The 25,004-nt window shown below is 34.1% G+C and overlaps 2 protein-coding genes across 2 annotated transcripts in view; one reads left to right on the top strand and one right to left on the bottom strand.

The window, feature by feature from the left end:
• Positions 1 to 247, bottom strand: part of LOC143049756 (beta-taxilin-like) — a 28,707-nt gene extending 28,460 nt beyond the window's left edge. Inside the window, exon 1 of the mRNA XM_076223472.1 lies at positions 156 to 247. The gene's annotated coding sequence lies outside the window, so the exon portion shown is untranslated. The remainder of the gene's footprint in view (positions 1 to 155) is intronic.
• Positions 188 to 23,741, top strand: LOC143049755 (aldehyde dehydrogenase family 16 member A1-like). Its single transcript, XM_076223467.1, has 14 exons — positions 188 to 373; positions 5,794 to 5,899; positions 8,731 to 8,857; positions 9,434 to 9,612; positions 10,118 to 10,380; positions 14,052 to 14,204; positions 14,599 to 14,796; positions 18,838 to 18,933; positions 19,597 to 19,839; positions 20,703 to 20,857; positions 21,432 to 21,599; positions 22,159 to 22,363; positions 22,764 to 22,949; positions 23,440 to 23,741. Exons 1-14 carry the CDS (start codon positions 275 to 277, stop codon positions 23,737 to 23,739), a joined length of 2,478 nt encoding a protein of 825 aa, XP_076079582.1. The 5' UTR covers positions 188 to 274; the 3' UTR covers positions 23,740 to 23,741.
• The last annotated feature ends 1,263 nt before the right edge of the window (positions 23,742 to 25,004 follow it).

The raw sequence follows: 25,004 nt of genomic DNA, 5'->3' as shown, positions 1-25,004 counted from the left end.
AGAGAAAGTGGTTACTACGGTTAAAGCTAAAAGATGTCGGCTTTTTATAATGTGACGTGTTCTATTATGATTAAAAGACAAAATTCATTTTAGAATGCAATAATACTGTCTCACATAAACGTCTAAATCAAGCAGAAAACCGGCGATAAACTCACCAAAATTATACGAAATTTTTTTCAGTGGTGGCTGCCATGTTATGACGTAGAAGGCATGCGTTCGCTCGTGACTTTTCGGTGTTAACTGTAACCAAACGACAAAGCCCGAGAAGACAACTATGGCTGCTGACACGAAAACCAACACAAAAAATTCTGTTGCTGAAATCTTTAAGAGCATGGACTATGGACCTGCTCCTGAAGCTGACAATGTTGCTAAGGTTGATTTCAATACATTCTATTTTATATTACAAATGCACAAGAGCTGTCACATAATAATTACCCCACTGACCTCATTACAAGCCAACACATAAATCATGTTCTTCCATGTCCATGACTTTGTACACAATATAAATGTAAACTATAGATTGAGCAACACAAACTCCCAACAAAAACAATGTCGACAGGGTGAAATATAATTATATATTGACTTTTAAACAACATTAAAAAAAATCTGCTTTCTCAAACAATATGTCAAAACAAGGATTATTATACAAATCCTTGGTCAAAATAAGACCAGGCAGAGGCGAATTGGGGCAAAGGGGGGGGGGGGGGGGGAATTGGTTGCTTATATAGGGAATCATTGAAGCATGAATGGAGCGGGCCTCCTCTTAGGTCAGTCAGTGGGCCCCCACTTATGAAAATTTCTGGATCCGCCACTGACAGGAACATATATTTTCAGGTAAATAAGACATTTGAGGTGGTACCCAACACTTTGACTAAAATTAATTTGGCTCGTTTAATTTTCTTAAAATTTTGACAAAGTATTTACTTTGACCCTTTGACAAAAATATAAAAAATTTCAAAAAATTTGAACCAACAGTTTTATCAGAAAAAATACACTGGTTATATAGCAGTTTGACGAACATCAATTTTGATCATTGAGAAGCTTAATATTGCCTTCACAACGCAACGTAATTAAAACGTGCTGCTGATTTTACAGAGTTATCTCCCTGTAGTGTTAGGTACCACCTTAACCCTTTCGCCGACGAGTCCCGGTTTACCGGGATTGCTGCTTCAGCCAGCTGACGACGAGTCCCGTTTTACCGGGATGCAAATAGAGGGTTTAAATTTCCCGCCGGTTTTCGTTTGCGTTAAGACAGAGTAACCGTTCGTTGCTCATTTCCGCTTCCTGTTATATTGGCAAGCAAAACAAAAAAAACCAAATTGAAAAAGACGAAAAAATAAAGATTTTATTGATGTTTGAAAGTTCGGAATCAAAATGGACAAAATTACTTAAAAAATGGCGGACTCGGAGTCTGAAGGATCATCAGAAAGTGATGATTCTGATGGGGAAAACGTTGATATGCGTCTCTATCGTGGGGGTGATGATGCCCTTGATAGAGTTTTAAACATTTTAAATGAAGATGAAAATGATGACGCCGAGGAGTTTGAAGGGTTTTTGCCGGACTACATAAGGGAACCTCCCCTGAACTTTCAAAATGTCGAGTTTGACATGCAAAACTTGGATTATACTGGCATTTCTGGGCCACGTAGAGTGCTAGATGGCAGCAATACAGCCCTGGACTATTTTCAGTTGTTTTTTACTGATGAACTTTTCAATCAAATATGTGAATGGACCCAAAAAAATGCAACAACCAAAATTGAAAGGGACCCAGAGCATAATAAAGGAAAATGGACGGACATTACATTACAAGAAATAAAAGCATATTTTGGAATAAAATTGGCCACTCTTATGAGTGTAACTTGTCCTAGGCTAGAAAGATACTTTTGTCAAAAGCCAGATAAGTGGATTTTTGCCACTCCTGGATTTTCTAAAGCATTTCAATATCGAAGATTTATACAAATAAGTCGATATTTACATTTTTACAACGATGAAATGGCTGATAAATCAGACCGCTTATATAAAATAAGACCGTATCTTGATTATTTGCAAGAGAAGTTTGAGGGGGAGTATTACCCCTCTCAAAATGTATCAATTGACGAGTGTATGGTTCCTTTCAAAGGAAGATTGGGTATAAAACAATACATTAAAGACAAACCAAACAAATGGGGCATTAAAGCGTTTTTACTTTGTGATTCTATGTCTGCATATTGTTTTCGCTTTGAAATTTACATTGCACGTAACAGTGAGTTTGAAGGTGAAAATCTTGGGCTTACAGCTGCTGTGGTACTAAATTTAACAAAAGGTATGGAGTATAAAGGGCATATTGTATATACCGACAACTTTTACACAAGCGTTGTGCTGGGTTTTAACTTGAGGGCCCGTGGTATAGGTATGGTGGGTACGATAAGGTGTAATCGTAAAGGATATCCCAAAACTTTGTCTACAGTTAAGGATAAACAGTTACAAAGAGGCCAGTTTAAATGGGAAATGTCTGACAACATGTTAGCTTGTGTTTGGAAAGATAAGCGTCTTGTTCACTTTCTTTCTACAGTTCACAAACCAGTTACTGTTCAAATTGGACGTCGCAATAAACAAGGTGTAGTTGAAAATGTGAATTGTCCCTCTATTGTACAGGACTATAACAATCAAATGGGTGGTGTGGACAGAAATGACCAAATGTGTCATTTACCCAAAAGTGCCAAACAGTACAAATGGTACATGCGTTTAGCCTTGAAAGCCGTATTATGGGCCGCATACAATGCTTACATCTTAGAGGGTCATGTCGTCAATCATAAACCGCCGCGTAAAAGACCCCGTGACTTCCAACAATTCATTGACGAATTAATTCATGCTTTGGTTGGTGAGCATAGGGCTGAAAGGATACTCAAAAGAAGAGCAAATGTTGAAAATGAAACACCTGAACGTCTGATAAATGTTGGGGTACATTTTCCGAGTTCAGACGAAGATGACAGTACAAACCATACATGTGTTGTGTGTACAAAACGACACCATGTATACTCAAATGCAAATGGACATGTTTCTAGAAAGGATAATCCTTATAGGCTAACCAAAACAGTGTTCAAATGTTCTGAATGTAATATTTACCTTTGTGTAAAGAGGGGTTCATCATGTTTCAAAGATTATCACACAAAAGTGCAGTATTGGAGATGACTTGTTTTGTTTTTGTTTTTTGTTAATTTTATTGACATATTCTAGTCAAATATTTACATTTTTACATGTTCCAATTAAATTTTTACCTGTTCTAGTCAATGATCTACAAAAAAACACTAAATGCTCAAGAAGGTTGTATATATATTTATTCATTTTACATAAATTTATTCATTTACAAAAGCATTATCAAAGCCTCTATTTTGCTGTCTTGTTAACATTTACCTGTGCTTACCTGTCATTAGAAATATATCAAGTTATACCTTAAAAATTACCTCAGATTATGAAATGATATTAAACAAATGATTTTAATACTTGATTGTGAATTTTAATAATATATTGTATGTTTTTAATAGTTAGTTTCTTTAATAAATTTATTTTACCTGTTAATTATATTTTACCTTACCTATGTCATGTGATGTCACCCGATTTTAAAGGTAAAAATGAGGACAAATTGTGGTATTGATTAATCTCTCTCTAAGGGAAAAAAAATTATGATGATGTCTCTAAAAATGAAGGTGTGGTGATGTTTAGAAATTAGGTGGTCATATTTTATGATATTTCTTCAGGGAAGCCATCGTCACTGGTATTACATTGTCTGGGCAGTAATCGGTGAAAGGGTTAAGCAAAAAATTTGCTAAAAATAAAAAAAGGTTAAAATTTAGCAAAAGAATAGAATATCTCAATTTAACAAATTAAGGGTGAAAGACTGCATATCAGACAATGTCAGATTATCACACTTTTAAGCAATAAAATTTATGCAATGCTTCCGACAGGAGTCAAAATCTCTGGATTTTTTAATTCTCTTCTGTTCCCCCTGCTTTAAATTTAATTTGGCTCTTTAACAAATGTTATCAATGTCAAATTTTGTTGAACAAATGATGTCAATCTTTGTTAAGTTAATATTATAAAACGGCTTTATCAAATTAATTAATATTATTATTTTGAATCAAGGTTATTTTTATTAGTAAATTTAGTTGACAACAACTTGGATTGGGTGTCAAATTAATGTCTATTACAATGTACCTCAGCCCTAGGTCAAAGATAATCTGTATTTCAAACATGTTCAAAATTATTATTTTAGTTACTCCCCCTGTTTTAGCATATATTTCAAAAGTTTACCCCTAAAATACCCCTAAAATACTATCTATCATTGATAATCAAATTGAGAATCAAGTACAAATGGAATTTAAAATTATATAAGAAAATTACCTGAAGGGTCTTTTCAACATACACAAAAAGTATATTGCAAATCACGGGAAGTCAAAGTCGCTTAAAAAAACAATCATCAGTCACCTCAACAGCTTTTGAATTGTGTTGACAACTATAATAATAAAAGAATATAGTTCCAATGTTGCTGGTGTTGTACATGTTTTTATCTTTAAAAAAAAAAGCACTGGAAATGAAGTCTTTAGAGCAAATGCAATGTGACTTACTTTATAACTTATATTTCCCAGGGGCAAATTTCTTTGAAAATATTTGATAAGCAGATGAGAAATTAGTGTCTATCATGTCAAATATTTAATTTTCATGATTTCTAACAAGAATTGAACTTATGAGAGCTCTAATAATGCAATTTTCCGTATAATCAATATTTCCACAGTTCCAAGGGGCATAATTCTTTTAAAAAGTCTTTGATCCACACTGAATTTGGAACTCATCCAAGACATTGCTGGTATTAAAGTATGATAGAACTTTCATAAAAAAAAAATGAGTGCACTAATGAAGCAATTTTCCTTACGATTAATGTTGCCAATGCGCAGAACTCTTTTAAATTTTTAAAAAATAATTGATCAGGACTGATTTTTGAACTTGTCCAAAACATTGCTGATATAAACATATGATATAAGTTTCATAAAAATATGGCAAGAATTGTACATGTGAGATCGCTTAAAAAACTTGACAGATGGATGGAAAGAAACCTGGTATTTCCTTGTCTCCTGCAACACGTTAGCTGGGGGAAAATAATTTCTCTAATTTTTGGGCTATTTTCACATTTCCTGACAGATGTGAGAAAAATATTTCTCCTCACTAGTGAAATATCTGTTCTCGGCAAATGATTAGTCAAAATTTGATTATGACGTCAAAATGTTTTATTTTCTTTTACATTTTCCTATAATGACGTCATGAAAAAAGGCAACCATGTCTGATGACGTCGCATATAAAGAACACAAGTTTCTGAAAATCTTTGAAAAAGAAGGATAAAAATCATCAGAGAAACAGATTCCAACACTATAACTCGTGTATTACAACATTTTTACACTCTCGACAGTTAAACTTTAATTATTTAAAAAGCTCGGCAAGCCTCACGCCTTAAATAATAAAATTGAATTTTCTCGAGTAGAGAAATATCATAATACACTTGTCGCAGTGTAGGAATCTATATGTGTACCACCTATTATATTTTAAAGAGCTCCCTTAATACCTCTATAGATTTTACTTTTATTCAAAGGAGTACAGTGAGTTAAGATTTCTCACTATTAATGCATGGGGACCAAATTACAATGAAATCTTCACAGTACAGCAGTATCACATTGTTCCCACATTTTGAACTGTTTATATTATGTCCAAAGAATCAATTTCAAACATGTCAAAGCTATGGAATCATTTTGTTATATTTTTCAGGCATGGCTGAATGACCATGACAATGGTGAATTTGGGCTGTTCATTGATGGAAAATGGGTGAAACCTGATGGTAGAAAGACCTATCAGACAAAAAATCCTGCAACTGGTGAGTATACTCAGATTCTGAAAGTTTTAGATTTTCTCTGAACGTTTTGGTCCTGTATATTTCTAACCATTACCATCATGACCAGGACTAATTGGAGAGAAGGTGTATGATGTATATTATTCATGACACAAAATGGCTACAGGCTATACCCACGTGACAAAAGCAAAAAGAAACATATCTACATTTGAAAATGTCTGTACCAAGTCAGGAATATGACAGTTCTTGTCCATTCGTTTTTAATGTGGTTTGTCATTTGATTCTGCCATGTGATTAAGGACTTTCCGATTTGATTTTCCTCTGAGTTCAGTATTTTTGTAATTTTACTTTTTAGCTCACCTGGCCCGAAGGGCCAAGTGAGCTTTTCTCACCACTTGGCGTCCGTCGTCCGTCGTCCGTCGTCGTCGTCCGTCGTCGTCGTCGTTAACAATTTACATTTTGAACTTCTTCTAGAGAACCACTGAATGGAATGGAACCAAACATGGCATGAATGTTCCTTATGAGGTGCTGACCAAGTGTTGTTACTTTGTAGCCGATCCATCATCCAAGATGGCCGCCAGTGGGGGACTTAGTTTAACATAGGACCCTATGGGAAATGCATACAAATGACTTCTTTTAGAGAACCACTGAATGGAATGAAACCAAACATGACATGAATGTTCCTTATGAGGTACTGACCAAGTGTTGTTACTTTGTTGCCGATCCATCATCCAAGATGGCTGCTAGCCGGGGACTTAGTTTAACATAGGACCCTATGGGAAATGCATACAAATGACTTCTTTTAGAGAACCACTGAATGGAATAAAACCAAACATAGCATGAATGTTCCTTATGGGGTGCTGACCAAGTGTTGTTACTTTGTAGCCGATCCATCATCCAAGATGGCCGCCAGCAGGGGACTTAGTTTAACATAGGACCCTATGGGAAATGCATACAAATGACTTCTTTTAGAGAACCACTGAATTGAATGAAACCAAACATGGCATGAATGTTCCTTATGAGGTGCTGACCAAGTGTTGTTACTTTGTTGCCGATCCATCATCCAAGATGGCCGCCAGCGGGGGACTTAGTTTAACATAGGACCCTATGGGAAATGCATACAAATGACTTCCTCTAGAGAACCACTGAATGGAATGAAACCAAACATGGCATGAATGTTCCTTATGAGGTGCTGACCAAGTGTTGTTACTTTGTTGCCGATTCATCATCCAAGATGGCCGCCAGCCGGGAACTTAGTTTAACATAGGACCCTATGGGAAATGCATACAAATGACTTCTTTTAGAGAACCACTGAATGGAATAAAACCAAACATAGCATGAATGTTCCTTATGGGGTGCTGACCAAGTGTTGTTACTTTGTAGCCGATCCATCATCCAAGATGGCCGCCAGCGGGGGACTTAGTTTAACACAGGACCCTATGGGAAATGCATACAAATGACTTCTTCTAGAGAACCACTAAATGGAATGAAACCAAACATAGCATGAATGTTCCTTATGGAGTGCTGACCAAGTGTTGTTACTTTGTAGCCGATCCATTATCCAAGATGGCCGCCAGCGGGGGACTTAGTTTAACATAGGACCCTATGGGAAATGCATACAAATGACTTCTTCTAGAGAACCACTAAATGGAATGAAACCAAACATAGCATGAATGTTCCTTATGGAGTGCTGACCAAGTGTTGTTACTTTGTAGCCAATCCATCATCCAAGATGGCCGCCAGCGGGGGACTTAGTTTAACATAGGACCCTATGGGAAATGCATACAAATGACTTCTTTTAGAGAACCACTGAATGGAATGAAATCAAACATGGCATGAATGTTCCTAATGTGGTGCTGACCAAGTGTTGTTACTTTGTAGCCGATCCATTATCCAAGATGGACGCCAGCGGGGGACTTAGTTTAACATAGGACCCTATGGGAAATGCATACAAATGACTTCTTTTAGAGAACAACTGAATGTAATCAAACCAAACATTGCATGAATGTTCCTTATGCCGTGCTGACCATGTGTTGTTTCTTTGTAGCCCATCCTTCATCCAAGATGGCCGCCAGCATGGGACTTAGTTTAACATAGGACCCTATGGGAAATGCATACAAATGACTTCTTTTAGAGAACCACTGAATGGAATGAAATCAAACATGGCATGAATGTTCCTAATGTGGTGCTGACCAAGTGTTGTTACTTTGTAGCCGATCCATTATCCAAGATGGCCGCCAGCAGGGACTTAGTTTAACATAGGACCCTATTGGAAATGCATACAAATGACTTCTTTTAGAGAACCACTGAATGGAATAAAACTAAACATTGCATGAATGTTCCTTATGAGGTGCTGACCAAGTGTTGTTACTTTGTAGCAGATCCATCATCCAAGATGGCCCCCAGCAGGAGACTTAGTTTAACATAGGACCCTATGGGAAATGCATACAAATGACTTCTTTTAGAGAACCACTGAATGGAATAAAACCAAACATGGCATGAATGTTCCTTATGAGGTGCTGACCAAGTGTTGTTACTTTGTAGCCGATCCGCCATCCAAGATGGCCACCAGTGGGGGACTTTTGAATGAAATTAAACATGTTCCTTTCCTTATCAATGAGGTTGTGTTGTCACTTTTAGCCAAATTTTATATTTTTTCATATGATTTCAAAAACCCAAGTAGAATCAGGTGAGCGATACAGGCTCTTGAGAGCCTCTAGTTATTGCTATTCGTCATTTAAAATCATATCAAGGCCTTTGACACATAACAAACATTCACCCCTCACAAGAACTGCTATATATCTAGAGTGTATACTTTAGAGAAACTTAAGTAAGATGTATCTTATTTATATTAGGTGAACCACTGGCAACAACTATACAAGGAGAGCAAGAAGATGTAGATTTGGCTGTTAGTTCAGCAAAGAAGGCTTATGAAACGTGGAGTAAGACACCAAATCATGTCAGAGCTAGACATTTGTACAGGTAGATATAATGAAAAGTTGTAATTAATAAAATTGTGTCACTGGATAGCCTTTTCCTATCTGTATTTAAATAAGGAGATGTGGTATGATTGCTAATGAGAGGACTATCCACTAGAGCTTTATGAAGTGGCACATTGTAGTAATCAATTAAAAGCCAATGTACAGCCTTCAACAATGAGAAAAACTATTGAAATGTAGAGGGCTATTACAGACTCCAAAATGAAAACTTTAAACAATTAAAATGAGAAGACCAACATTCCAATTTGTAACAAAACAAATTTGACTGTCATTAACCAATTACAACCACTGTACTACAAGCTCCTTACTTAGGACAGGCCGATAAAGAATATTACAGGGTTAAACATGATGTTTAAAAAGTTGGGTCACATATATGAACCAATGATATCCTCTGTACTACAGGCTTCTGACATGGGACAGACACAAAAAGAGTATTGCAGAATTTAACATGCTATTTAATAAGTTGGATGAATTCAATTCATTGTCAAAAGAAACAAAAATACACTGATTGAATGAACACCAAACAGAAAACTAAAACTAAATCTTTTGATATTTACAGCATTGCTAGACACATCCAGAAACACATGAGGTTGTTCAGTGTTGTAGAAGCTATGGATAATGGTAAAACATTCCGTGAGACCAGAGATGCTGATATACCAATTGTGGTCCGTCATTTCTATCATCACGCCGGCTGGGCTCAGTTAATGGACACAGAAATGAGAGGATGGAAATCTGTTGGTAAAAAAAATTAATGATAAGTCATTGCATATTTTAAGTTAAAACTATAATATTCATGATAAGGAAAAATTTGGTGAATGAAATGAAGAAAAAAAGACAAGGATCGATTTTGTGTTCATTGGTTTTGGGATACATGTAATGATCATGATGATGTACATTTAGGAAAATTGTCAATAGATTTTTCATGCCATTTATGGTCCCCTTCTGAAGGACTATCATCAAGATCGAATGTTTTAACTGTTTAGTGATTTTCATAACAAATTTGTTGGAAGAAATGAATTTTTAAACTGTCTTGGGATTTTCCTAGCAAATTTATTGAAAGAAATGAATGTCTTGGGATTTTTCTTAGAAAATGTATGGAAAAGTTGCTATTGGTCAGAAATCATATGAATGAAGTTAACAGCATTATGTTTTTGCCAGGTTTTTTTTGTGATTCAAGATCATCTTCAATCCTTGCAAAAAGCTCCATTTACTACTTTTTTTCGATTGTTTGATTTTTTTTAAGGTGTCATTGGAGGTATAGTACCTTGGAATTTCCCACTCATGTTATTGACTTGGAAGATTGCCCCAGCTTTAGCCATGGGTAACACAGTGGTCCTAAAACCAGCTACATATACCCGACTCTCAGCACTGTTACTGGCAGAGGTGTGTGCCGAGGCAGGACTGCCACCTGGTGTGTTTAATGTAATCACAGGAAATGGAGCAATGGGCAGTAAGCTAGCCGATCATCCTGATGTTGATAAAGTGGCATTTACAGGGTCTACAGGGGTAAATATTTATATCTTGATAAAGCGGCATTTACAGGGTCTACAGGGGTAAATATTTATATGTGGACAAAGTGGCATTTACAGGGTCTACAGGGGTAAATATTTATATGTGGACAAAGTGGCATTTACAGGGTCTACAGGGGTAAATATTTATATGTGGACAAAGTGGCATTTACAGGGTCTACAGGGGTAAATATTTATATGTGGACAAAGTGGCATTTACAGGGTCTACAGGGGTAAATATTTATATGTGGACAAAGTGGCATTTACAGGGTCTACAGGGGTAAATATTTATATGTGGACAAAGTGGCATTTACAGGGTCTACAGGGGTAAATATTTGTATGAGGACAAAGTGGCATTTACAGGGTCTACAGGGGTAAATATTTATATGTGGACAAAGTGGCATTTACAGGGTCTACAGGGGTAAATATTTATATGTGGACAAAGTGGTATTTACATGGTCTACAGGGGTAAATATTTATTTACCCTGTATATATCATATTAGGTCACTAGCACACTATGTAACAAATTTATCTTGCAGACTATCTTTATTTGTTGAAATTAGGCTAAAGTTGTCTTATTTGCTATCATAACACATCTTCTTATTTCTGTATTAAAGTGTTCAAGTGTTCAATTTTAAGAACCTTTTTCAGTTGGTCTGCACTAAAAAAAACTAATCTAAACGATAAATATCTATTATCAACAACCTTGATATAACAATATTAAACAGAACTTTCAATACTTTTAAATAATCAAACAGTGCCTAAGTCGTAAATCCACTACTAACTGTGTATTGAAATAAGCCCCGCCTCCCTACTAACCTAATATTGAATATACACTGTCTCCATGAGGTCGCTTTTAACCAATCATATTCCTAGAAATGTATAGGAGGTAAGATAATTATTCATATGTTGATAAAGTGGCATTTACAGGGTCTAAAGGGGTAAATATTTGTATGAGGACAAAGTGGCATTTACATGGTCTACAGGGGTAAATATTTATATGTGGACAAAGTGGCATTTACAGGGTCTACAGGGGTAAATATTTATATGTGGACAAAGTGGCATTTACAGGGTCTACAGGGGTAAATATTTGTATGAGGACAAAGTGGCATTTACATGGTCTACAGGGGTAAATATTTATATGTGGACAAAGTGGTATTTACAGGGTCTACAGGGGTAAATATTTATATGTGGACAAAGTGGTATTTACAGGGTCTACAGGGGTAAATATTTGTATGAGGACAAAGTGGCATTTACATGGTCTACAGGGGTAAATATTTATATGTGGACAAAGTGGCATTTACAGGGTCTACAGGGGTAAATATTTATATGTGGACAAAGTGGTATTTACAGGGTCTACAGGGGTAAATATTTATATGTGGACAAAGTGGTATTTACAGGGTCTACAGGGGTAAATATTTGTATGAGGACAAAGTGGCATTTACATGGTCTACAGGGGTAAATATTTATATGTGGACAAAGTGGCATTTACAGGGTCTACAGGGGTAAATATTTATATGTGGACAAAGTGGTATTTACAGGGTCTACAGGGGTAAATATTTGTATGAGGACAAAGTGGCATTTACAGGGTCTACAGGGGTAAATATTTATATGTGGACAAAGTGGCATTTACAGGGTCTACAGGGGTAAATATTTATATGTGGACAAAGTGGCATTTACAGGGTCTACAGGGGTAAATATTTATATGTGGACAAAGTGGCATTTACAGGGTCTACAGGGGTAAATATTTATATGTGGACAAAGTGGCATTTACAGGGTCTACAGGGGTAAATATTTATATGTGGACAAAGTGGCATTTACAGGTCTACAGGGGTAAATATTTATATAGGTCTACAGGGGTAAATATTTATATGTGGACAAAGTGGCATTTACAGGGTCTACAGGGGTAAATATTTATATGTGGACAAAGTGGCATTTACAGGGTCTACATGGGTAAATATTTATATGTGGACAAAGTGGCATTTACAGGGTCTACAGGGGTAAATATTTGTATGAGGACAAAGTGGCATTTACATGGTCTACAGGGGTAAATATTTATATGTGGACAAAGTGGCATTTACAGGGTCTACAGGGGTAAATATTTATATTTGGACAAAGTGGTATTTACAGGGTCTACAGGGGTAAATATTTGTATGAGGACAAAGTGGCATTTACAGGGTCTACAGGGGTAAATATTTATATGTGGACAAAGTGGCATTTACAGGGTCTACAGGGGTAAATATTTATATGTGGACAAAGTGGTATTTACAGGGTCTACAGGGGTAAATATTTGTATGAGGACAAAGTGGCATTTACAGGGTCTACAGGGGTAAATATTTATATGTGGACAAAGTGGCATTTACAGGGTCTACAGGGGTAAATATTTATATGTGGACAAAGTGGCATTTACAGGGTCTACAGGGGTAAATATTTATATGTGGACAAAGTGGCATTTACAGGGTCTACAGGGGTAAATATTTATATGTGGACAAAGTGGCATTTACAGGGTCTACAGGGGTAAATATTTATATGTGGACAAAGTGGCATTTACAGGGTCTACAGGGGTAAATATTTATATGTGGACAAAGTGGCATTTACAGGGTCTACAGGGGTAAATATTTATATGTGGACAAAGTGGCATTTACAGGGTCTACAGGGGTAAATATTTATATGTGGACAAAGTGGCATTTACAGGGTCTACAGGGGTAAATATTTATATGTGGACAAAGTGGTATTTACAGGGTCTACAGGGGTAAATATTTATATGTGGACAAAGTGGCATTTACAGGGTCTACAGGGGTAAATATTTATATGTGGACAAAGTGGCATTTACAGGGTCTACAGGGGTAAATATTTATATGTGGACAAAGTGGTATTTACAGAGTCTACAGGGGTAAAGTTTTATAACAGGATGAAATTAAGTCCAGTTTGAAAACACCGATAAAATTGTGGTTGAAAAAAATAATCTGGCCCTAAATGTATATGGTGTTTTATACAAATACCTTTCAAGGTTTACATTTATTTTGTTTGGTTTGAATGGATATGGGACTATGTGATTGATTTATTTAATATAGTTTTGATGGTCAAAATTTTGACCATTTGTTGAATCGATTATGTTACCATATTGGTAAACATGGGGCTATCTAGTGATTGTTATACAGTAATGGTGCTTGTTTATGATAAAAGTCTAAATCACAACCTTTACATGGGTGAACTGGTAAATGTGGTTATCTGTAAATCATGTATGTTAACTACTATTATATGGCCTAAATAAATATATTGTTTGTTTCCCCAATCCCAACCCTGCCAAGCCAGATGTGGGTAGGTAGGTAGGTAGGGAAATAATTTTATTTTTTTCCAAAAAGCTGGAACAATATCCGTCCATTCTGCAAGCCTGTTATTTGAAATGAATAAAATAATATTTGACTTTAGTTTTGACGATAAAATTTTATGAGTCGGACGATTTTTACAGGGTCGGTCAGGATTGGGGAAACAAACAATATTTTATTTAAGGCCTATGTGATATTGCCTGGTAAAACATAACCTATAAAATAATATTGTTCTTATAGTCTTGCCTATTAAAATATTAAGATGTGATAGTAACTCAAGAGTGAGAGTATACTTTTAATGTCTGTTGTGTTGATTAAACCGTATTCCTGTTATTTTTAGGTTGGTCAGACATTACGTAGACTGACTGCTGGTAGTGGAAAGAAATTATCGTTAGAGTTAGGAGGAAAATCCCCAGTTGTAGTATTTGAGACAGCAGACTTAGATAGTACTGTGGAAGGAGTTGTGGATGCAATATGGTTTAACCAGGGACAGGTAGGTTTTATCTAAGATAGCAGACTTGGTAACTTAAAATATTAGAAGAGTTTATTCTGTATGTCAGTAATATGCAATAGAACAATATAAAAAAGAACTAATTAACATTTCTGACAAAGGAATAGTTCAATTTATTTAAAAGCATGATGATAAGAGTCATTTTTTTGGTCTTTTTGAGAATTTTTATATTGTCTATATCTTGCACCATTAATCATGTTAATGCTTGATAATACTGTATTGGAGTGGTTGGAAAGATTAGAATTAGATATTCTGAAGAAAACTAAAAAAAAATTATGAGTGTTTGGAAAGCAATTTGATTTTTGTTTGTTTGATGCCTACCTGCAACATTCAGTGATCTATTAAAATACCTTATTTACAAAATTACTATCTACAGGTCTGCAGTGCTGGATCTAGATTACTTGTACAAGAAGGCATCCATGACAAACTGGTAGACAAACTGAAAGAGAGGTTGACCCACTTTAGAGTAGGTGATAGTTTAGACAAGACAGTGGATATGGGAGCTATTGTTGATGAATCTCAGAGAAAATCTATTGAAGAGTATGTGGAATCTGCTAGACAAGAAGGAGCAGAGGTAGGGTAGTAGAAACTACAAAGGTGATTTTAGGAAACAGTAAATCTTTTAACTTAAAGCAGATACAGTTGTCAAAACATAATCAAACTATGCAGACGATAACTAGTTTGTTAATTGACTCACTTATTAAAGAAAATATCTTTGAAAACTATATGTTTGTGATGGTAAACATTTCATCTATTTACTGCAATTTCTGAACATTTTTATTATTGCAAAAATTGCAATGAGTTTATTATTTGTGTCACAAAAATATAAAATTTCATTTATATTTTTGGTAGCAATATATTGCCTTTTATACTTTAATTAAACTTGCATATATATATGAGGGGGGATAGGACCTTTATCGGGACTCCGGGATCGGGTGTTTTTAAGCTCGGGATTTCGGGATTTACTCCTTCGGGATCCGGGAATTCTTTTTTTCAAATTTCAGGATCCAGGATTTAACATTATTTAAATTCGGGACCTCAGGATTTCATGTATTTGAGCCCGGGATTTCGGGATCAGAACCCCTCCTACCCTCTCTCATATATGAGTCGACTGTCCAACAATGACAATAATAAATTCATGCAATAATTTGTGATTTTTTTTTCACTCAAATGTGTTTATCACTCATATGTTAGGAGTAAAGGGTAAATATAACTCAGCTTAGCCTTAATCATATTCCTTATATTCTTTTTTTGTCATTGTAAATTAAAGTATTGGTGGCCTTGGGCAGTGTTCTGCTTTTTGTTTTTGGGTGGTTTGACAAATTCCCTTTTCCATTCACAATTTTATAATGTACTCCTATTGCTGCCTGCTTAACAGGCCCAAGACCACAATTAATGACCCCGCTTTTCGTTGTCCACGAATATAGTTCCTTTTAATTAGAGTGTATTTTTCCTTAATTTTTTTTCTTTCCTTTCCTCACTCATTCCTTAAATCTTTTTGGGTGGAAATGAAAGAAGAGAGGTCAAATAAATTTTTGGAGGTTGTATTTTAACTGATTTTGATATGGAATGAGTGATTAGGTCAAGTGCAAAAGGGTGATATTTACAGTTTTCGGAACATCTCTTGACTTGTCAATAGGGGTATGGATGTGTATTGGCTAAATTTGTAAAAGTGATTGCTTCAATCTTTCTGAATTTTGGATATATATTTGGACTAGGACAATACATTACACACACAAAAAATTGGACAAAAGTGCATGGTGCAATTTTTTTAATGATGCAAAAGGTTATAAAGAACTGATAGAGGAATTAATTGTGGTCTGTGGCCTAAGAGGTGCATTTCAGCAAATTTAGAATTTTTACTTTGGCATCTTTTCTGAATGATCTATTGGTATTGATTTGTCAAACTATATGAGAAGAAATGATTTTCACTTTCATTTGATAGAAATTTTGTGAAAAAGTCACTTTTCAGGTTAAATGCCTAAAATGTAGCTTTTTCACTTTTTTCACTATTTTTTCAAAAACAGCATGCTTAATTTCTCTCTGACAGTTTTTTTCTGATATCTATTTGTGTTTGTGGTATTTATTGCAGTTGTTTAACTTATTTGTGAACTCTGAACACAAAAAAAAGTAGATAAAAACATAAAAAGAGTGCAAAATGTGCTGTTTTAATAGTCTAAGTCTAACGGTCAGTATACGCAGCAGGTGAAATGTGAAGTTCTATGCACTTAAAAGTTGTATTCCAAAACAGATTGCACTGAACCTACATCAAAAACACTTATTACTGGTTGCTTAACCATTTCTGTTCCACAGACTACCTTTACTTTCTTCTGTTGGATAGCTAGTGGTTTAAATATTGGCCTTTTGAGGCTGACATTTCATTCAGTTTTTAAACAGTAAAGTTAATAAACTTTGCATCAGACCATACTGTCTGCATATATAGTTGAAAGTGACAGTCTTGTTACATCCAGGCTCCATGTTTTATCATATCTGAGCACAGATTTTAGCAAAAAGAAGTATATCTCCATCTCCCATATCATTTATATGCTTTTAAATATGCAAATGTGGGGAACGGCCTAAACTGGCAATCTGTTTTTTTAAGCATAACATTGCTAAAGACCATTTTATCCACATGCGTTATGCTATTTGAAACTTATATTTCCATCAAAAGTACATTTATAACCTGTTAAAGTTTGTTTGATAACTTAACAACTTCAGAAAATTGTGGTAAGTGAAAAATATTACATTTGATATAAGGCCTCACCCTAATTGAAAACCTTTTTTTTTTTGGCACAGGCTCATATAAAATTAACTTCTGGCCATTTTGCATAAGTCTGATACATGAAATATGCTTTCTGTTGCTTTAAATAGATGTTAACTTATACATAGAGACATTAAAAAGTGTTAGTTTTGGTATCTTTTGGTTTTTAGAAGCTCAAATTTGATAGTTTTAATTGTTCTAATTCAACGCCACAATTCAGCACCCAAAATTCAGATATAAAAAATGCCACATTTTTTTTATTTGGTATCATATGGCTTTGAAACTTTGTAACCTGTTTTATAATATACTAAGCTTGAATCATGCCAAGTTTTATTAGAATTGGTCAAGTTTTAGGCCCCTAATAGGCCCAAGACCACAATTAATGACCCCGCTTTTCGTTGTCCACGAATATAGTTCCTTTTAATTAGAGTGTATTTTTCCTTAATTTTTTTTCTTTCCTTTCCTCACTCATTCCTTAAATCTTTTTGGGTGGAAATGAAAGAAGAGAGGTCAAATAAATTTTTGGAGGTTGTATTTTAACTGATTTTGATATGGAATGAGTGATTAGGTCAAGTGCAAAAGGGTGATATTTACAGTTTTCGGAACATCTCTTGACTTGTCAATAGGGGTATGGATGTGTATTGGCTAAATTTGTAAAAGTGATTGCTTCAATCTTTCTGAATTTTGGATATATATTTGGACTAGGACAATACATTACACACACAAAAAATTGGACAAAAGTGCATGGTGCAATTTTTTTAATGATGCAAAAGGTTATAAAGAACTGATAGAGGAATTAATTGTGGTCTGTGGCCAACAACATAAATTAGTTTAAATTACTCTGAAAGATGAATACTAGAAAATTTCTCAAGGGAGTCTGTAACTAGTTAAAATGAAAAGTCAAGTTAACTGTTTAAATTTGACATGACCTACAAAGTGAACCAAAATATCTTTAAGTTTGCATAAACTTAAAATTAAACACACGTCATATTAAAAGTACATGTAATTTTGAAGGATTAAGAGATTATTTCTCCACGAACAAACATAAGCCAGGGATCTGCTGGTCATAACTTCAATAACTTTAATAACATAATAATTTAAAAGTAGCATGCTTTTAATTACAGATATTTAAGATTGATCATTTAAGCGTATTTATTAACATTTACATAACCTCACACGTTATTAATGTAATGGCATAAACACATCACATGTTAGATCTTTTCTAGATTCGTGTCACATGTCCTTACATTTGTCATGTGATTTCATTAAAGAGGTATCAATACAAAGATAAAAAAAACTAAGATATTTTTTTTTGTGTTCAATCATCAATGAAAGTAGTGAAATGATAATTTGCTTTTAGCAGCCAATTTTGTTCAAAAATTGCCAAAAATGAGCTGAGAATTATTACAGATGAATTATTCACTTGCAAGTGAATAATTCAACCTTATTACATCTGTATTCATGTGACCTTCAGTTTTACCCACCAGCTATTAAAAAGGAAAAGAATGTCAACATTGAAAGTGAAACAAGGATTAACCATTCGGTTGCTTGGTTCAATTTAAAACATATCATTTTTATACAGGTAAAAAAGATGATAAACATATTTTTACAATACAAAATAAAACAGGCCTAGAAAAATCAAATTGCATGTGGTTTCTATCTATTTTTATGTATATGTATGTTGATATCAGGATATATAACCATCTGCAGTTTTCAGAGGTCAATTTGATGGTTAGTTAGATGACGTCTAGACCCCATTACACATGATGAAATATTCATACATTTTATTGAGCCACATTATTGAATTTCAAAGCTAATGCCGCTTTATAACAAATCACATGATTTCTCTTACAGATATTCCAGATTTCAGCTATACCAAAGACAGGTTGTTTCTATCCTCCCACCATAATCACCAATGTACAGACAGTATCTAGAGTGGTTGTTGAGGAGGTGAGGTTTATCATTTATTATTTATATTCTTAAATTATCCTAGTTTTCTTCCACCTCATATGGTCAACAATTTTAAGTTTAAATAAAATTTTGAATTGGAATATAATAAATTTTAGGAAAGTTTAAAACTGAGATTCATTTTAAATATAATATTGAACACTTTTACGACATAAAAATATTGCCTGAAATAACACATTTGATAAAAGTGCAAATATTGTCAAAAAACTAGTTTTACTTACTTTTTATGTGAAATTATGGCTATTTCTGAAAGAATTGAATTTGGGAACTATTGGCCATTTTAAATACCAATGCAATAAAAATGTTATTGTTTCTTAGGGTTTTCATACCAGAAATTTAAGATATCAAATATAATATTTAATTGCAATACCTGCTTATACTTACTACTCCATAAATAAGAAGATGTGATATGATTGCCAATGAGACAACTCTCCACAAGTGACCAAAAAAGTATGACCTTCAACAATTAGTAAAACCCATACTGCATAGTCGGTTATAACAGACCCCGAAATGACAACACTGTTCATTAATGAAATACTTCAAAGTGGTGAAAACAAACTTTTTTGGTGTCCCTTAGTAGTCTCATTTATATATTCTCCCCTTATATTTTTGTACTAGTATCATGGTTCTTGTTCTACTTTGCAGATATTTGGTCCCGTATTAGTTGTTTTAAAATTCAGGACAGCTAAGGAAGCTATTGCCCTGTCTAACAACACTATCTATGGACTAGGAGGTAGTGTTTGGACAGAGAATATACCATTAGCTCTGGAAGCGGCACTCAGTATCAAGGCTGGCACTGTATGGATCAACTGCCACAATCTGTTTGATTCTGCAGCTGGCTTTGGTGGCTACAAACAGAGTGGCTATGGTAGAGATGGTGGCAAAGAGGTATGGTTTATTATAGCTGGTTGGTGGCTTTGACATAACTTTTTGAAAATATTATTTTTGGTAACATATTTTATATTGACTTCTCATGATTGTTGGAATAGTATAGTTTCAATTCTTTCAAAATGCAATATTTGATGACCTTCTCGAGTAGGAAAAAATAACACAAATAGAAATTGTTGTGATTTGTAGAACTTGGATCTTTCCTTAATAAACTACATGAAGTAAATGTAAAATTGCGAAAAATATTGATGAGAAATGGGCTACAAAAGCTAAAAGCAAAATAAGTCGGTTTATAGAATTCAAGAAATAATTGACAGATTGTATTCATTGATTTTGGTTAACTTATTTGTTGACCCACAATGGTGTAGTTTTGTTTTTCATTTATAGTCAAAAGATATCGACTTGTGCAATTGTGAGTTACGAAACATTTACACTCTGATTTGAAGATCTCCATTCTCTATGTGTTAATTTTGCTTTCTTCCTATATATTTACAAAATGTTTTGTATTAGTAAAATTTTCAAGACATACTTTTCTTAGGTGTGTGATTTATACTTTCATGACAGAAAAAAGCAAAACCACAGTCAACACTTTGAGCACTCCAGTAGTGTTTGTTATTTGATTTAGCATGTGCATATTTATGATGGTCAATATTTTACAGTTTCATTTTAACTTTTTATCATTGTTGGTCCATGGGTTGCTGTCTTCTTTATTTTGATGAATTTGTGATATTGATTATGATTGTCATTTAGTCATCATTACAGTTGATTTTAAAATATTATTCGATTGATGACAAAAGTAAACAATTTATGACTAGAATTTCTTTTTAGAGATACAGTATGTCAGTACTATAATTCTTTTGCAGGGACTATTTGAGTATGTCAGACCATCCTGGGAAAAGAGGCCTAGACCTGAACCTGTGCAGTTGGACCTTAAAGCTTTTGGACAGATAGTTCAGGCTAGACCAACTATAGGAAACAACCAGAAAAATGAGATTTCAGCAGATGGTAAACTGCCAGGGTAAGTTAAAAGAAGGATTTTAGTCTTGTCATTGTACAAGTAAGGTGAAAGATACCAAAGGCATATTCAAACTCTTAAGTCAAAAACAAACTGACAATGCCATGGCAAAACAAAAGACAAACAACAGTGCACAAGACATAACAATATAACTTAAGACGGAATAACGAAAACCAATCATAACAAATTATATAAATAGGATTTTGTTTGTATAGAAGTATGTCCAGGATGTATTGCTATAGTTATAGCATAGTTCTGTACATGTCTGATCTTCTTTCAATTTATATTTTAATGGCGTTATGATTTAATATAAGAACCATATACAGTTGACAACATTAATGCAGGCATTTATTTTAGCAAAACTAAACTGATTAAAATAAATTTAAAAAAAAGAACACAGAACCACTTTCTGTCGCTGGTAAATATCGATAGTAAATATTGAAAACGGAGGTTTTTAAATTTTTGTTATGTTTTAGAATTACATTTTTCACAATAATATTTTAGTTTTTGAAACAATATGTTTTAATCATATTTATTTTTATTAGACTTTACGGTAATCACTTTATACTTTTGATAGAATTGACAGAACATTTAAGATGTACTATGGTGGAAAACAAGCTAGACCAGATGCTCCCTATGCCAGACCTGTGGTGAGCCCCAATGGTGCTGTTATTGCACATGTTGGTGAGGGTAACAGAAAGGATGTCAGGAATGCAGTAGAGGCTGCACATGCTGCCTCTGCAGGGTAGGTAACCCTCATTGGGCCCCGTGATACTGATATAGTTTTTAAGTCCCATCAAGGAGCCCTATTGGTACTAGTATAGCCCATGTTTATTAGGGTAATAGAAAGGATGTAATGTGGAGTCCTTATAGTAAGCCCACCAAATCATACTGTAACACACCTTTTCAAGAAGGTTGTGTAATCTCTGTAGTGACTTGGTATTTTGATGCCTTATATCTGGTACATAAAGTATTCCCTCTGGCTGGTCCTGGTGGTATTATTTTAGGCAAGCTCATACGGTCACTTTACTGAAAATAGTATTCAGTAATAGTAGACACAAAATATTTCTTCAATAGAGCTTACCAACAAAAGAAAATATACACACAATCAATGTTTTGTACCCTCAAATGTAAAATTAAGTCTTAAGCACTAAAAATGTGAATGCCAAAACACTTCAAAGATTCATGGATCCATCTTAAAGGAAATAAGCCATTGATGATTGGAGTAAGTTTTTGTTATAAATCCTACAGTAGCTTTGTTATATGTTAGATGTTATCTAAATTTAAATTATAATTTTAAACAGCTGGGGAAAGAGAGCAGCTCACAACAGAGCACAGATAGTTTACTACATGGCTGAGAACCTTGAGTTACGACGAGATGAAGTGGCCAACAGGATACATCAGATGACAGGAAGGTCCATGGATGATTGTAAGACTGAGGTGGACCTGTCAGTACAAAGATTGTTCCACTGGGGAGCATACTGCGATAAATATGGAGGCACTGTGCAGGTTGGTGTCTCTCCGACACATATCCTTTATACAAGTACCAAATGTCTAACTGTCATGAATCCATTGTATTCTTATTGCAACTCTTTATTATACATGGTTGTTATGTCATAATTTCTTGATATACAAATGGAAATGTAATTTGATGTTGTATTCAAATTCTAAATTAGCAAGCAATACACTGTTTAAGAAAAAATTAACATACAACTTGAAAAAAAGATATGAATAGACAAAAGACTATTTTTTGTGGGGTGGGTCTAACAAGGTGCACAAATAGAGAAAACTTGTTAAGTTTCTGAATCAGTAGTCAAGTACTAGTGCGATTACTCATTACGAAAGATAATCAGATCTTTGTTTTAGAAGCACACCAATTTATAACATTTCCTGTGTTCTATTTTTACAGGAGACTACATTGTATGGTTGTACAGTAAAAGTCCATGAACCTATGGGTGTGATTGGTATTGCCTGTCCAGATGAATATCCCTTGTTAGGGTTTGTGTCACTCTTTGCTCCGGCTGTCATAAGAGGGAATGTCATTGTTGTTGTACCAAGTGAGAAATACCCATTGTCAGCTTTAGATCTCTACCAGGTAGGACGGCTGCTTTGGTTTCTGGTGCCATGTACTTCTGATTTCATGACAAAAAGTGTCAAAAATGAAGCAATAATTCAATAATTATATTAGAAAGAAGTCCTTTTCAATACCTGTATTCAAATGGTTTGCATATGAAATCTATGTATGAAAACAATATGGGATGTGTGTACATGAAATAAAAAATCTCTGACAAAATAAAATAACCAAGAAAGAAACTGAGCATTAAACTGTTAGCCATTTTTATAACAGACTTTACTGCTTCACTGAAAAGTATTAGATATAAAACTGATAAATGGGACAAGCAATGATTTTGGTCTTCCAGTTCATCCCCTATATTAGACTTTTTTTATACCATAATTTGTACAACAAAAAATCAAATGGATGATCCTTATCTCCCAAGTTAAACCACCGAAACACTCCTTTTAAAAGTTCCTTGTTAATGGTCTCTATCATACTTGTAATATTGGAATTGTTTATTTTATTACAGGTATTTGACACATCTGACCTTCCAGGAGGTGTGGTCAACATACTGACAGGAGATCGTAACCACCTGACCAAATATCTGGCTGAGCATCAGGATATCCAGTCCATGTGGTACTTCGGAACGACAGAAGGGTCCAAATTTGTGGAATATATGTCTGCTGAGAATGTAAAGAGGACCTGGGTGAATTATGGACTGGCCAGAGATTGGACAGACCCAGAACAAGGACAGGGAGAGGAGTTCTTGTATCAATCAATACAATGTAAAAATATCTGGATTCCTATGGGGGACATCTTTGCTAATTAAAGAAAAATTATAACGGAGATGTCTTGAATAAAGTAATAAATGACAGTTGTGTCCTGTAATTTTGTTTTTCTTATAGATCTGATCATTTCATTGAATTGATTTTAATATCTGAACTGATGTGCATAAGGACCAACAAGTCAGCATAGATACATCCTCAAATAGTTTCAGTATTGTTTAAATCTTTTATTTTAAGTCATGTGTTTTAAGAATGTTAATGTTTCAACATGTCAACCGTCCAAAGTTACATGTTAGCTGTAGTAGATAGCTTAATTACCTCATTTCTTGTCTGATAATATAGCTTAAGTCATACATTGAAATGGTTGTGATTAGCTTTACAAAGGTTTGATGTACCCTATATTAAAAGGAGAAGATATAATCGGCTTCATTCTGATTCCTTGAACATTCAAAAATCATAAATTATCTAAAGTTTATCAAATAACATACTCTAAACCAAATAATTTATTGTTCAAACCATATTTGGATTAATTTTCACAATCTTATATATTATAGATTAAATATTTACTAAAACACTTATGACTTTCATATTTTTTTACTGAAAATGTTTTTTTACTGATGTAACCTATACTCTTGAAGTCCAACGAATGCTAAATATTAATGAGTTTTATAAATTATTTCCTATATGGTTTACCTAAAAAATCTAGTCTTCCATTCATTTATTTTACAAATGTAAATAGTTCAAAAGAAGGGTGGGTGATTCATGTATATTTTAATATTAGATTAACTGCCAGCATTAAATAGTATATTAGTGGTGCTTGTTGTATTTTGAAATATACAATTTGATAGCAATTATAAAAAAAAATGAAGATTCCAGTGAAATCCTGGAACAATTGTGTTATGATAAAATATGCCTTAATCTTCATGGTTATATTTTAAAGTAAAAACCCTGAACTTGAACTTTAGTAATGTTTTTATATTGTTTCGAGTTATTAGCATTTTTAAATATACATGTATTACCATATATCCCTTTTATGATATGCATGACAATCTTATATCAAATGGTTTTGGTTTATGGGGTATGCATCTATAGGACATATGTTATGGGAATGGTTATTTTGATATAAATGCTATATACACACATTTGTGAAAAATTTGATTTAAGTAAGCAGTGTTGTTTGTACAAATGTATCAACATTTAAGTAAAATGTTATTATATTATCACCTAAATAGATTTTTGAAGGCAGCTCTTTGAACTTAATATACAATCAGGTTAATCATGCTTTAAAAATATATTTTAGTAAGTTTTC

Source organism: Mytilus galloprovincialis, chromosome 10, assembly GCF_965363235.1.
Source record: "Mytilus galloprovincialis chromosome 10, xbMytGall1.hap1.1, whole genome shotgun sequence".
Classification (NCBI taxonomy): Eukaryota; Metazoa; Mollusca; class Bivalvia; order Mytilida; family Mytilidae; genus Mytilus; species Mytilus galloprovincialis.
Note: the sequence above shows the minus strand (reverse complement) of the source record. Positions and strands in the feature narration are given on the sequence as shown.

What these genes read in the sequence shown, in the direction of transcription:
- LOC143049755 (XM_076223467.1), top strand. Translation starts at nt 275, where the DNA reads ATGGCTGCTGACACGAAAACCAACACAAAAAATTCTGTTGCTGAAATC. An exon ending in CATTTACAGGGTCTACAGGG is followed by an intron (nt 10,381 to 14,051) that starts GTAAATATTTAT and finishes TGTTATTTTTAG; the next exon opens with GTTGGTCAGACATTACGTAG. An exon ending in CTAGACAAGAAGGAGCAGAG is followed by an intron (nt 14,797 to 18,837) that starts GTAGGGTAGTAG and finishes TTTCTCTTACAG; the next exon opens with ATATTCCAGATTTCAGCTAT.